This window comes from Centropristis striata, unplaced genomic scaffold, assembly GCF_030273125.1.
Source record: "Centropristis striata isolate RG_2023a ecotype Rhode Island unplaced genomic scaffold, C.striata_1.0 Scaffold_28, whole genome shotgun sequence".
Classification (NCBI taxonomy): Eukaryota; Metazoa; Chordata; class Actinopteri; order Perciformes; family Serranidae; genus Centropristis; species Centropristis striata.
In genome coordinates this window covers 195001-205605 of record NW_026739044.1, presented here as the reverse complement: position 1 = coordinate 205605, position 10605 = coordinate 195001, and the positions used below count along the sequence as shown (strand labels likewise).

Here is a 10605-nt window from a genome sequence, read left to right as displayed (position 1 = left end):
GGCTGTAAACTCCATGAGGCCAGTTTCAGTTTGATGATGATATACCAAGTAAAACTGGAGACAAGCTCAAATAGATTTAGTATCAAATGATAGAACTGGATGGAACCCTCTTCCTGTGTTGTTAATATGGGAGCCAATGAGGCTGTTGGTGGTGTTGGTGGATCATCTGTGCGTCCTACGCCCAAACTATAACTCTGACAGCTTTACCAGAGGATTGTGAGGGAGAAGACTAATTTTCCTACGTTTCTATGTATAAATTATTTCTGTAGAGTGGAATTTGCGGCCTGGAGCGCAGTTTTCAAATTTATTTTTTGACAGTTTTTTCTCTCCCTCTACACTCTGGTGATGACATCACACACTCTGACACGAACATTCCGTGCAATACACACCCATTATAATCTCAGAATTTCTCCAAAAATGATCATGGTCATTGAACAGGGATTGATAAAAAACTATATGACCTATCGAAACGTGGATTAATACACGGATACACAAGACTTGTGTCTACTGTTTAAAGTTTAAATGGAGTCTCTAGGTGAAATTATGCTGGAGGAGTAGACGTTTAAAAATCTCCAATTATTGTTCTTTTTCGCTCATTTTTTTTCAGCCGTCCCATTCACTTCAATGCAAAATTTTGGGCAGTTTAAAATAAAAAATAAAAAAAAAGTAATAGCACACATATCTCGATCAAACCGCACGTTTTGATGTATAATTTAACGAGTAGCTGGACTAAATTGCGTCCGGAAGAGGAAGAAGAAAAAATCCACAGTATAATAATAGTGCTCGGTGCGATTGCCCCGTGGGCCTAATAATTATTTTAAATAAGGTCACAAATTTGAAAAGTTGTGGGAATCACTGTGATTATTTTATTGAACTGCATACTTCACAACTTGCGTCATTATGGAGAGACAAGAATCTGCCACACCTTTACAGTTTATTATTGTTGTTTTATATGTGATGTCTTAGTTTCGACCATGAGTCAGAAGAATGAAGTATTAATGTATGACAGCCGTCACACCCAGGGCTGACACACACACACACACACACACACACACACACACACACACACACACACACACACATTCTTCTTGTACTTCTATCTTTGTGAGGACCCTCATTGGAACAGTGATTTCCCTTGCAAGGTTCTAATAGTTTTGGATTTTTCATTAGTTTTAGTTTTAGTTTTGTTGTGAATTTTTGTTTTCAAATTCAGTTAGTTTTAATTAGTTTTTAGGGTGAGTTTGCTATTTTTAGTTTAGTATTTATTTTTTTGAAATGCCTTAGTTTTAGTTTAGTTTTTATTAGTTGTAGTTTTTTGTAATGGGGTATTTGTTGGGTGGGAGATTAAAAGAGGTCACAGTAAATTTTGCCTTTATTTCCTTTGTCTGATCCATCTTCATTATGTATGAAAAAAGTTAACAAAGACGAAAACGAAGGACATTTTCACTATTATTTTAGTTTGTTTTGTAACGACACAATACAGTTTCAGTTAATTATCTTTTTTTTTAACTCTCATTTTTATTTCAATTAACGAAAATGTTTTTTCAAGTCTAGTTTTTGTCATTTCGTTTCGTTTTCGTTAACTATAATAACCTTCTTCCCTAGTCCCTTACCCTAAGGTAACCATGGTAACCCTAACATAAACCTAATGTAACCTTTAACCCTTAAAACAAAGTCTGAAATCTCAAAAAAACCTTTGAAGAAGTGAGGACCGGCCGAAGTGTCCTCACTTTGCAAAAATGTCCTCACTCTGTTGGTTAAAAACCTGTTTTGGTCCTCACTATGAACGAAGTACAAGAACACACACACACACACACACACACACACACACGCACGCACGCACGCACACACACACACACACACACACACACACACATTCTTGTACTATCTTTGTGAGGACCCTCATTGGAACAGTGATTTCCCTTGCAAGGTTATAATAGTTTTGGATTTTTCATTAGTTTTAGTTTAGTTTTTATTAGTTGTAGTTTTTTGTAATGGGGTATTTGTTGGGTGGGAGATTAAAAGAGGTCACAGTAAATTTTGCCTTTATTTCCTTTGTCTTATCCATCTTCATTATATATGAAAAAAGTTAGCAAAGACGAAAACGAAGGACATTTTCACTATTATTTTAGTTTGTTTTGTAACCACACAATACAGTTTCAGTTAATTATCTTTTTTTTTAACTCTCATTTTTATTTCAATTAACGAAAATGTTTTTTCAAGTCTAGTTTTCGTCATTTCGTTTCGTTTTCGTTAACTATAATAACCTTCTTCCCTAGTCCCTTACCCTAAGGTAACCATGGTAACCCTAATGTAACCTTTAACCCTAAAACAAAGTCTGAAATCTCAAAAAAACCTTTAAAGAAGTGAGGACCGGCCAAAGTGTCCTCACTTTGCAAAAATGTCCTCATTCTGTTGGTTAAAAACGTGTTTTGGTCCTCACTATGTAGGAAGTACAAGAACACACACACACACACACACACACACACACACACACACACACACACACATTTTTGTACTTCTATCTTTGTGAGGACCCTCATTGGAACAGTGATTTCCCTTGCAAGGTTATAATAGTTTTGGATTTTTCATTAGTTTTAGTTTTAATTTTGTTGTGAATTTTTGTTTTCAAATTCAGTTAGTTTTAATTAGTTTTTAGGGTGAGTTTGCTATTTTTAGTTTAGTATTTATTTTTTTGAAATGCCTTAGTTTTAGTTTACTTTTTATTAGTTGTAGTTTTCTGTAATGGGGTATTTGTTGGGTGGGAGATTAAAAGAGGTCACAGTAAATTTTGCCCATTATTTCCTTTGTCTGATCCATCTTCATTATATATGAAAAAAGTTAGCAAAGACGAAAACGAAGGACATTTTCACTATTATTTTAGTTAGTTTTGTTACGACACAATACAGTTCTAGTTAATTATCTTTTTCTTTTTTTAACTCATTTTTATTTAAATTAACGAAAATGTTTTTTCAAGTCTAGTTTTCGTCATTTCGTTTCGTTTTCGTTAACTATAATAACCTTCTTCCCTAGTCCCTTACCCTAAGGTAACCATGGTAACCCTAACATAAACCTAATGTAACCTTTAACCCTAAAACAAAGTCTGAAATCTCAAAAAAACCTTTAAAGAAGTGAGGACCGGCCGAAATGTCCTCACTTTGCAAAAATGTCCTCACCCTGTTGGTTAAAAACCTGTTTTGGTCCTCACTATGTAGGAAGTACAAGAACACACACACACACACACACACACACACACACACGCACACACACACACACACACATTTTTGTACTTCTATCTTTGTGAGGACCCTCATTGGAACAGTGATTTCCCTTGCAAGGTTATAATAGTTTTGGATTTTTCATTAGTTTTAGTTTTAATTTTGTTGTGAATTTTTGTTTTCAAATTCAGTTAGTTTTAATTAGTTTTTAGGGTGAGTTTGCTATTTTTAGTTTAGTATTTATATTTTTGAAATGCCTTAGTTTTAGTTTAGCTTTTATTAGTTTCAGTTTTTTGTAATGGGGTATTTGTCGGGTGGGAGATTAAAAGAAGTCACAGTAAATTTTGCCTTTATTTCCTTTTGTCTGATCCATCTTCATTATGCATGAAAAAAGTTGACAAAGACGAAAATGAAGGACATTTTCACTATAAATTTAGTTAGTTTTGTAACCACACAATACAGTTTCAGTTAATTATCATTATCATGTAACCTTTAACCCTTAAAACAAAGTCTGGAATCTAAAAAAAGCCTTTAAAGAAGTGAGGACCGGCCGAAATGTCCTCACTTTGCAAAAATGTCCTCACTCTGTTGGTTAAAAACCTGTTTTGGTCCTCACTAGGTAGGAAGTACAAGAACACACACACGCACGCACGCACGCACACACACACACACACACACACACACGCACGCACACCCAGCCTGTGCTGCTGCCACGAGGTGCTCAGCCTCTCATCCTCTCTTGCATAAGAGAAACGGAGCCTTGTGATTGGCTGTGAGGACGTCCACCGGAGGAGGAGAATTGTTTGCTGCGCAGTAGCACCGAAGAGACGGAGACCGGCACGCGCGACGCGGCATTTTTAGACGTATAGGATCTAGAAATTTCCGTTTGAACGGGACAATAATCAGCGAGACACTGAAGCCTTTTATCTCCTTTAAAGCCGACTAACTCCCAGACATCTTTACTCTCCAGGAGGAACAAGGTGAGGCTGTTTCCTGGTTCAGTTTCCGTCTCATTCATTTGGTAACGTGTCTGTTTCTGCTTTCTACCCGAGCAGAAACACTTCAAAATGCTCTGAGAGGAACTGCTAAGAATATATTTACATTTTGTGTCAGTTATATAGGCATGAAAGGCTCAGAGAGTACTTATTTCCCCGTTTTTTTTCAAGCCGGCAGTTTGTGTGACGTATTGGAGGAAACGCATGATGACGCATCGTGCCATCCACTGGTTGGTTGCACCATAGACGTCTATGGGTCACACGTTGTCTTCTCTTGATCTCTTTCAGACTCTGCAGCCATGTCAGTCAACGTCCACATCAACAGTCCCAATGTGAGGTACACAGAGAGTCATATAGTGTCCCAGTACTCCTACCAGACCACATCAGTCCACACCGAGGGCAACAAAGTCACTGTGAGTGGATCTTTACCTTTACCTTCTTGTTTTGGACACGTGTGTGTGTGTGTGTGTGTGTGTGTGTGTGTGTGTCATATGTACAGTTTCTAGGTCAGGGGTCAGCAACCTTTACTAACAGAAGAGCCAAAAAAAAGAAGAGGAGAAATGTCAGAATGGAGCCAAAGAGCTTATTTTTGGCCTTATAATGAAGATAAAACAGCCTAATATATCTAAACTAGCCTACCAGCATCACTAACAGGTTATAAAGAGCATTTATTGATATGATTATGTCTGAATGCAGCAATGCAAAAACTACAAGCATGGAAAAAAATGATTAGACCACCTTGTTTTCTTAATTTTTTTGTTTATTTTATTGTCTGGTTCAACTAAAGGTTCATTTGTTTGGACAAATATAATGATAACACCAAAAACAGCTGATAAAAGTTTAATTTAAGAGCTGATTTCTAGACATTTAACATGTTTTTTATTGATAATAACCAAAATCATTATCAATTGTATCTTTTTATTGGTCATTATACATTGTTTTTTGTAATTTTGTGTCTTTTTTTGGTCATTATTCGTCTTTTTTGGTAATTTTGTGTCTTTTGTTCATTTTGTGTCTTTTTATTGGTCATTTTACATCTTTTTAAGAGCTGATATCTAGACATTTAACATGGTTTTATTGATAATAACCAAAATCATTATCAATTGTGTCTTTATATTGGTCGTTATACATCGTTTTGGGTAATTTTGGGTCTTTTTTTGGTCAATTTGTGTCTTTTTTTGGTCAATTTGTGTCTTTTTTGGTAATTTTGTGTCTTTTGTTGGTCAATTTGTGTCTTTTTTCGTAATTTTGTGTCTTTTATTGGTCATTATACATCTTTTTTTTGTAATTTTGGGTCTTTTTTTGGTCAATGTGTCTTTTTTTGGTCATTATACGTCTTTTTTTGGTAATTTTGGGTCTTTTTTTGGTCAATTTGTGTCTTTTTTTGGTCATTATTCGTCTTTTTTGGTAATTTTGTGTCTTTTGTTCATTTTGTGTCTTTTTATTGGTCATTTTACATCTTTTTTTGTTCAATTAGTTGTTGTTTTCTTCAATGCATTTTAATGTCTGGTTCAACTAAAGGTTAATTTGTTTGGACAAATATAATGATAACACCAAAAACAGCTGATAAGAGTTTAATTTAAGAGCTGATATCCAGACATTTAACATGGTTTTATTGATAATAACCAAAATCATTATCAATTGTGTCTTTATAATGGTCGTTATACATCATTTTGGGTAATTTTGGGTCTTTTTTTTGGTCAATTTGTGTCTTTTTTGGTAATTTTGTGTCTTTTATTGGTCATTATATGTCTTTTTTTGGTAATTTTGTGTCTTTTTTTGGTCAATTTGTGTCTTTTTTTGGTCATTACACGCCTTTTTTGCTCATTTTGTGTCTTTTTTTGGTCATTACACGCCTTTTTTGGTAATTTTGTGTCTTTTTTTGGTCAATTTGTTGTTGTTTTCTTCAATGCATTTTATTGCCTGGTACAACTAAAGGTCCATTTGTTGGGGCAAATATAATGATAACAACAAAAATAGCTGATAAGAGTTTAATTTAAGAGCTGATATCTAGACATTTAACATGGTTTTATTCATAATAACTAAAATCATTATCAATTGTGTCTTTATATTGGTCGTCATACATCGTTTTGGGTAATTTTGGGTCATTATACGTCTTTTTTTGGTAATTTTGTGTCTTTTTTTGGTCAATTTGTGTCTTTTTTTTGGTCATTACACGCCTTTTTTTGGTAATTTTGTGTCTTTTTTTGGTCAATTTGTGTCTTTTTTTGGTCATTTTACATCTTTTTTTTATTATTTTAAATCTTTTTTTGGTCAATTTGTTGTTGTTTTCTTCAATGCATTTTAATGTCTGGTTCAACTAAAGGTTAATTTGTTTGGACAAATATAATGATAACAACAAAAACAGCTGATAAGAGTTTAATTTAAGAGCTGATATCTAGACATTTAACATGTTTTTTATTGATAAAAACCAAAATCATTATCAATTGTGTCTTTATATTGGTCGTTATACATCATTTTGGGTAATTTTGGGTCGTTTTTTTGGTCAACTTGTGTCTTTTTTGGTAATTTTGTGTCTTTTATTGGTCATTATACGTCTTTTTTTGGTAATTTTGTGTCTTTTTTTGGTCATTACACGCATTTTTTGTTAATTTTGTGTCTTTTTATTGGTCATTTTACATCTTTTTTTTTATTATTTTAAATCCTTTTTTGGTCAGTTTGTTGTTGTTTTCTTCAATGCATTTTAATGCCTGGTACAACTAAAGGTTCATTTGTTTGGACAAATATAATGATAACAACAAAAACAGCTGATAAGAGTTTAATTTAAGAGCTGATATCCAGACATTTAATGTGGTTTTATTCATAATAACCAAAATCATTATCAATTGTGTCTTTTTATTGGTCATTGTACATCATTTTGGGTAACTTTATAGTTACTATATAGTTTAGCTACTGCAGCTGCAGCATTAAGAGAAACTGTTTAAGCAACAATTTATACCTCTCTTTCATATTATTATATTATTATATATTATTACAGTTAATACGGTATAAAGTGGCGACAGGACAGACTTCTTTAACACGTTAGTATTTGCTCTGGGCAAAGTAAACCTTGAGAAAAGACAATACAAAAAGTCTGGAGACTTATTTACAATAATATTCCTGAGCAAGTTCAACAAAACAGAAGAGCTTCTTCCAGTGATAGTTAGCAGACCAAGTTAGTAGCAGGAAGGCAAGGCAAGTTTATCTGTATAGCACAATTCAGCACAAGGTGATTCAGAGTGCTTTACATAAACATTAAAAACAGCAAGGCACAATTAAAAACGGTAAAAACAGTCAATTAAAACAGGGAAATAGAACTAAAAATACAAATAAGATAAAATAAGATACAGCAGGATAAGAAAAGAGATAAAATAATAAAAATTGTGGTCAATTTGTGTCTTTTTTTGGTCATTTTTTGTCTTTTTTGGTCAATTTGTGTCTTTTTCTGGTCATTTTGTGTCTTTTTTAGATAATTTTGTGGTCAATTTGTGTCTTTTTTGGTCATTTTTTGTCTTTTTTGGTCAATTTGTGTCTTTTTCTGGTCATTTTGTGTCTTTTAGATAATTTCGTGGTCAATTTGTGTCGTTTTTGGTCATTTTGTGTCTTTTTTTGGTCATTTTGTGTCTTTTTTAGATCATTTTGTGGTCAATTTGTGTCTTATTTGGTCATTTTTTGTCTTTTTTGGTCAATTTGTGTCTTTTTGTGGTCATTTTGCGTCTTTTTTTAATAATTTTGTGTCATTTTGTGGTCAATTTGATTCTTTTTTGGGTAATTTTGTGTCTTTTCTGACAAATCCCAAAGTATCAAGTTGTTACTCTCCAAGGAGTCTCTGGCTTGAAGCTGACTGTTACACACTCAGGAGGTCAGAATGGACCTTTAAACTGATAGCAAAGGACTTAGATTAAAAGTAACAATAAAATATAAACAAATATATAAATGCACAGACAGAGAGATGTTTTAGTTGTTGTCTGCTTCATTATTTGTCCAAAATTCGTCGTATCAACTGAGTTTGTCTGATCTGAACTGTGAGATTCTGTTCAGTGAGACAACATGATGTTAGATTGAGGGTCTCCACTCAAAAAGGTTGAGAACTTCTGCTTTACTGTATTACAATATGGAAGATTAATCTGAATAATTCTGCTCCGTGCTGGGACTCAGGTGACCCCCCGGACCACAGAGATGACGTTTCGTACAGAGAGACGCGTGCCCCGCCTCGGTGTGATGCTGGTGGGCTGGGGAGGAAACAACGGGACCACCGTCACAGCTGCTGTTCAGGCCAACAGGCTGGGACTCACCTGGAGGACCAAGACTGGGATGAAGGTGAGTGGAGGGACACAGGTATGGATCAAGGTCAAGGTCACGTTTATTTATAGAGCACTTCATATACAACCAAGGTTGACCAAAGTGCTTTACATAACTGAATCACAACAAAAAATCCAATGCAATACAAGATACATAATTGAATAACAATAAACTCACAAAATAAAAATAAAAGACAATTTAATCTAATAATATATGACATGAGATGTGCAATACAACACAACACACAGAAACAACTTTCTTCTCACGCAGGTTCAAAAGCCTGGGAGAAAAAATGCGTCTTGAGAGAAGATTTAAAATTGTCCAGTGTCTTTTGCGACCAGATATGCAGCGGTAAACTGTTCCACAGCTTCGGGGCAGCCACTGCAAAAGATCCATGGCCTTTAGTTTTTAGCTGCATTTAGACACATCCAGGTAGGACTCATCAGACCTCAGAGCTCTGGTCGGTCTGTGAACCTGTATCAGTTCGGTCAAATAAGCTGGAGCCAATCCGTTTAAAATTTTAAAAACAAACATCAGGATCTTAAAATCTATTCTGAAACGGACAGGAAGCCAGTGAAGATCAGCTTAGGGCTGGGCGATACGGCCCTAAAAGAATATCACCATATTCCAGGGGTACTTTTTGCCATAATGATATTCTTGACATTATTACAAAATACTGAAAAATACAAAGAAAATCTGATTTAAAAAAATATATATTTTTGAGTCTGTATCAGGCGGCAACCTCCGGGTCTGAGCAGGGAGGCAAACCAGGAAATGTCACAAATGAGATCTAGTCTAGAGTAGGGTTGTCACGATACTAAGATTTTTAACTCGATACCGATACTCAGGAAAATATTTGATACTCCATACCATTTTCGATACCACCTGGATAAAAACAAAGACCCCAAAATTTAACAGAAATATTTTTATTAACAAGAAAAATGCAACATGTAAAAATGAACAGAACCACAGGTTAAATATTTATAATAAAAACAGTTGTACAAAAAGAAACTGCAACTATGATAAAAAGCTTCAGATATTCGATACTTTTTAAAATGAGTATCGTACCCGGATACAACGTTTTAGTTTTGATACTTTTTTGAGTATCGATACTTTTGACAACCCTAGTCTGCTTTTATTTTGAAGGCGGGTCTAACACGTTCTTACCGTGACGCCTTTATGGTGTGTTAAATTGATACTGAAAGTCCGAACTTGGAGCTCAGAACAACGTTGAAAATTCTGACATTCGTGTAAACGCTTGAACGCACCATTTGCCGCCGGACTCTCTATGTGCTGCAATGTAAATAATCTAACTAACGGAACATTAATCCTCTGTTTTACCAGCGACATGTAAAAATGAACAGAACCACAGGTTAAATATTTATAATAAAAAACAGTTGTGCAAAAAGAAACTGCAACTATGATAACAAGCTTCAGGTCTGAGGTAGTGCAAAAAATACATAAATACAATAAACAATAACAATTAGAAGAATATTTTGGGCTGTGTGTGTTGCTGTTTGGTTGCAGGTCGACTTTTCTCTGCTTCATTCTGGGAAAATAACACTTTTCAGTCACCAACATTTATGTAAACTTATTAACTCTATGCTTATGTATACTGACACTGTGTATACTGGGAGTATCGATACTTTTGAAAATGAATATTGTATCCGGATACAACGTTTTAGTATCGATACTTTTTTGAGTATCGAAACTTTTGACAACCCTACTTGACATTATTACAAAATACTGAAAAATATATAGAAAATCTGATTTTTTTTTAAATTATTTTTGAGTCTGTATCAACCTCCGGGTCTGAGCAGGGAGGCAAACCAGGAAATGTCACAAATGAGATGTAGTCTGGAGACCACCTATTCATTTCTCCGTAGAGGAAAGAGGCGTGGTTTACGATCGTCCAGAGCCGTTTATTGGGCAATATGAATGTCTATCAAAATCGTCTGTAGGTAGCTCTTAGCCAATCAGATCAGTTATACCAGATGACGAATGTAGAGCGACAGAAATTCGAGGAAGCATCGATGAAGAAGACAACTGATGTTTACATAGCCAGACTAGCCCATCTCTATTTTGGGACT

The 10605-nt window shown here is 34.6% G+C and overlaps 1 protein-coding gene across 1 annotated transcript in view; it reads left to right on the top strand.

Moving 5' to 3' along the window:
• The first annotated feature begins 4013 nt into the window (after positions 1–4013).
• The window catches only part of LOC131968002 (inositol-3-phosphate synthase 1-A-like), a 25309-nt gene continuing 18717 nt past the window's right edge, over positions 4014–10605 (top strand). The window contains exons 1-3 of the mRNA XM_059328747.1: positions 4014–4198; positions 4502–4626; positions 8372–8533. Of these exons, the coding sequence (XP_059184730.1) occupies positions 4513–4626; positions 8372–8533 (276 nt within the window). The 5' untranslated portion in view covers positions 4014–4198; positions 4502–4512. The remainder of the gene's footprint in view (positions 4199–4501; positions 4627–8371; positions 8534–10605) is intronic.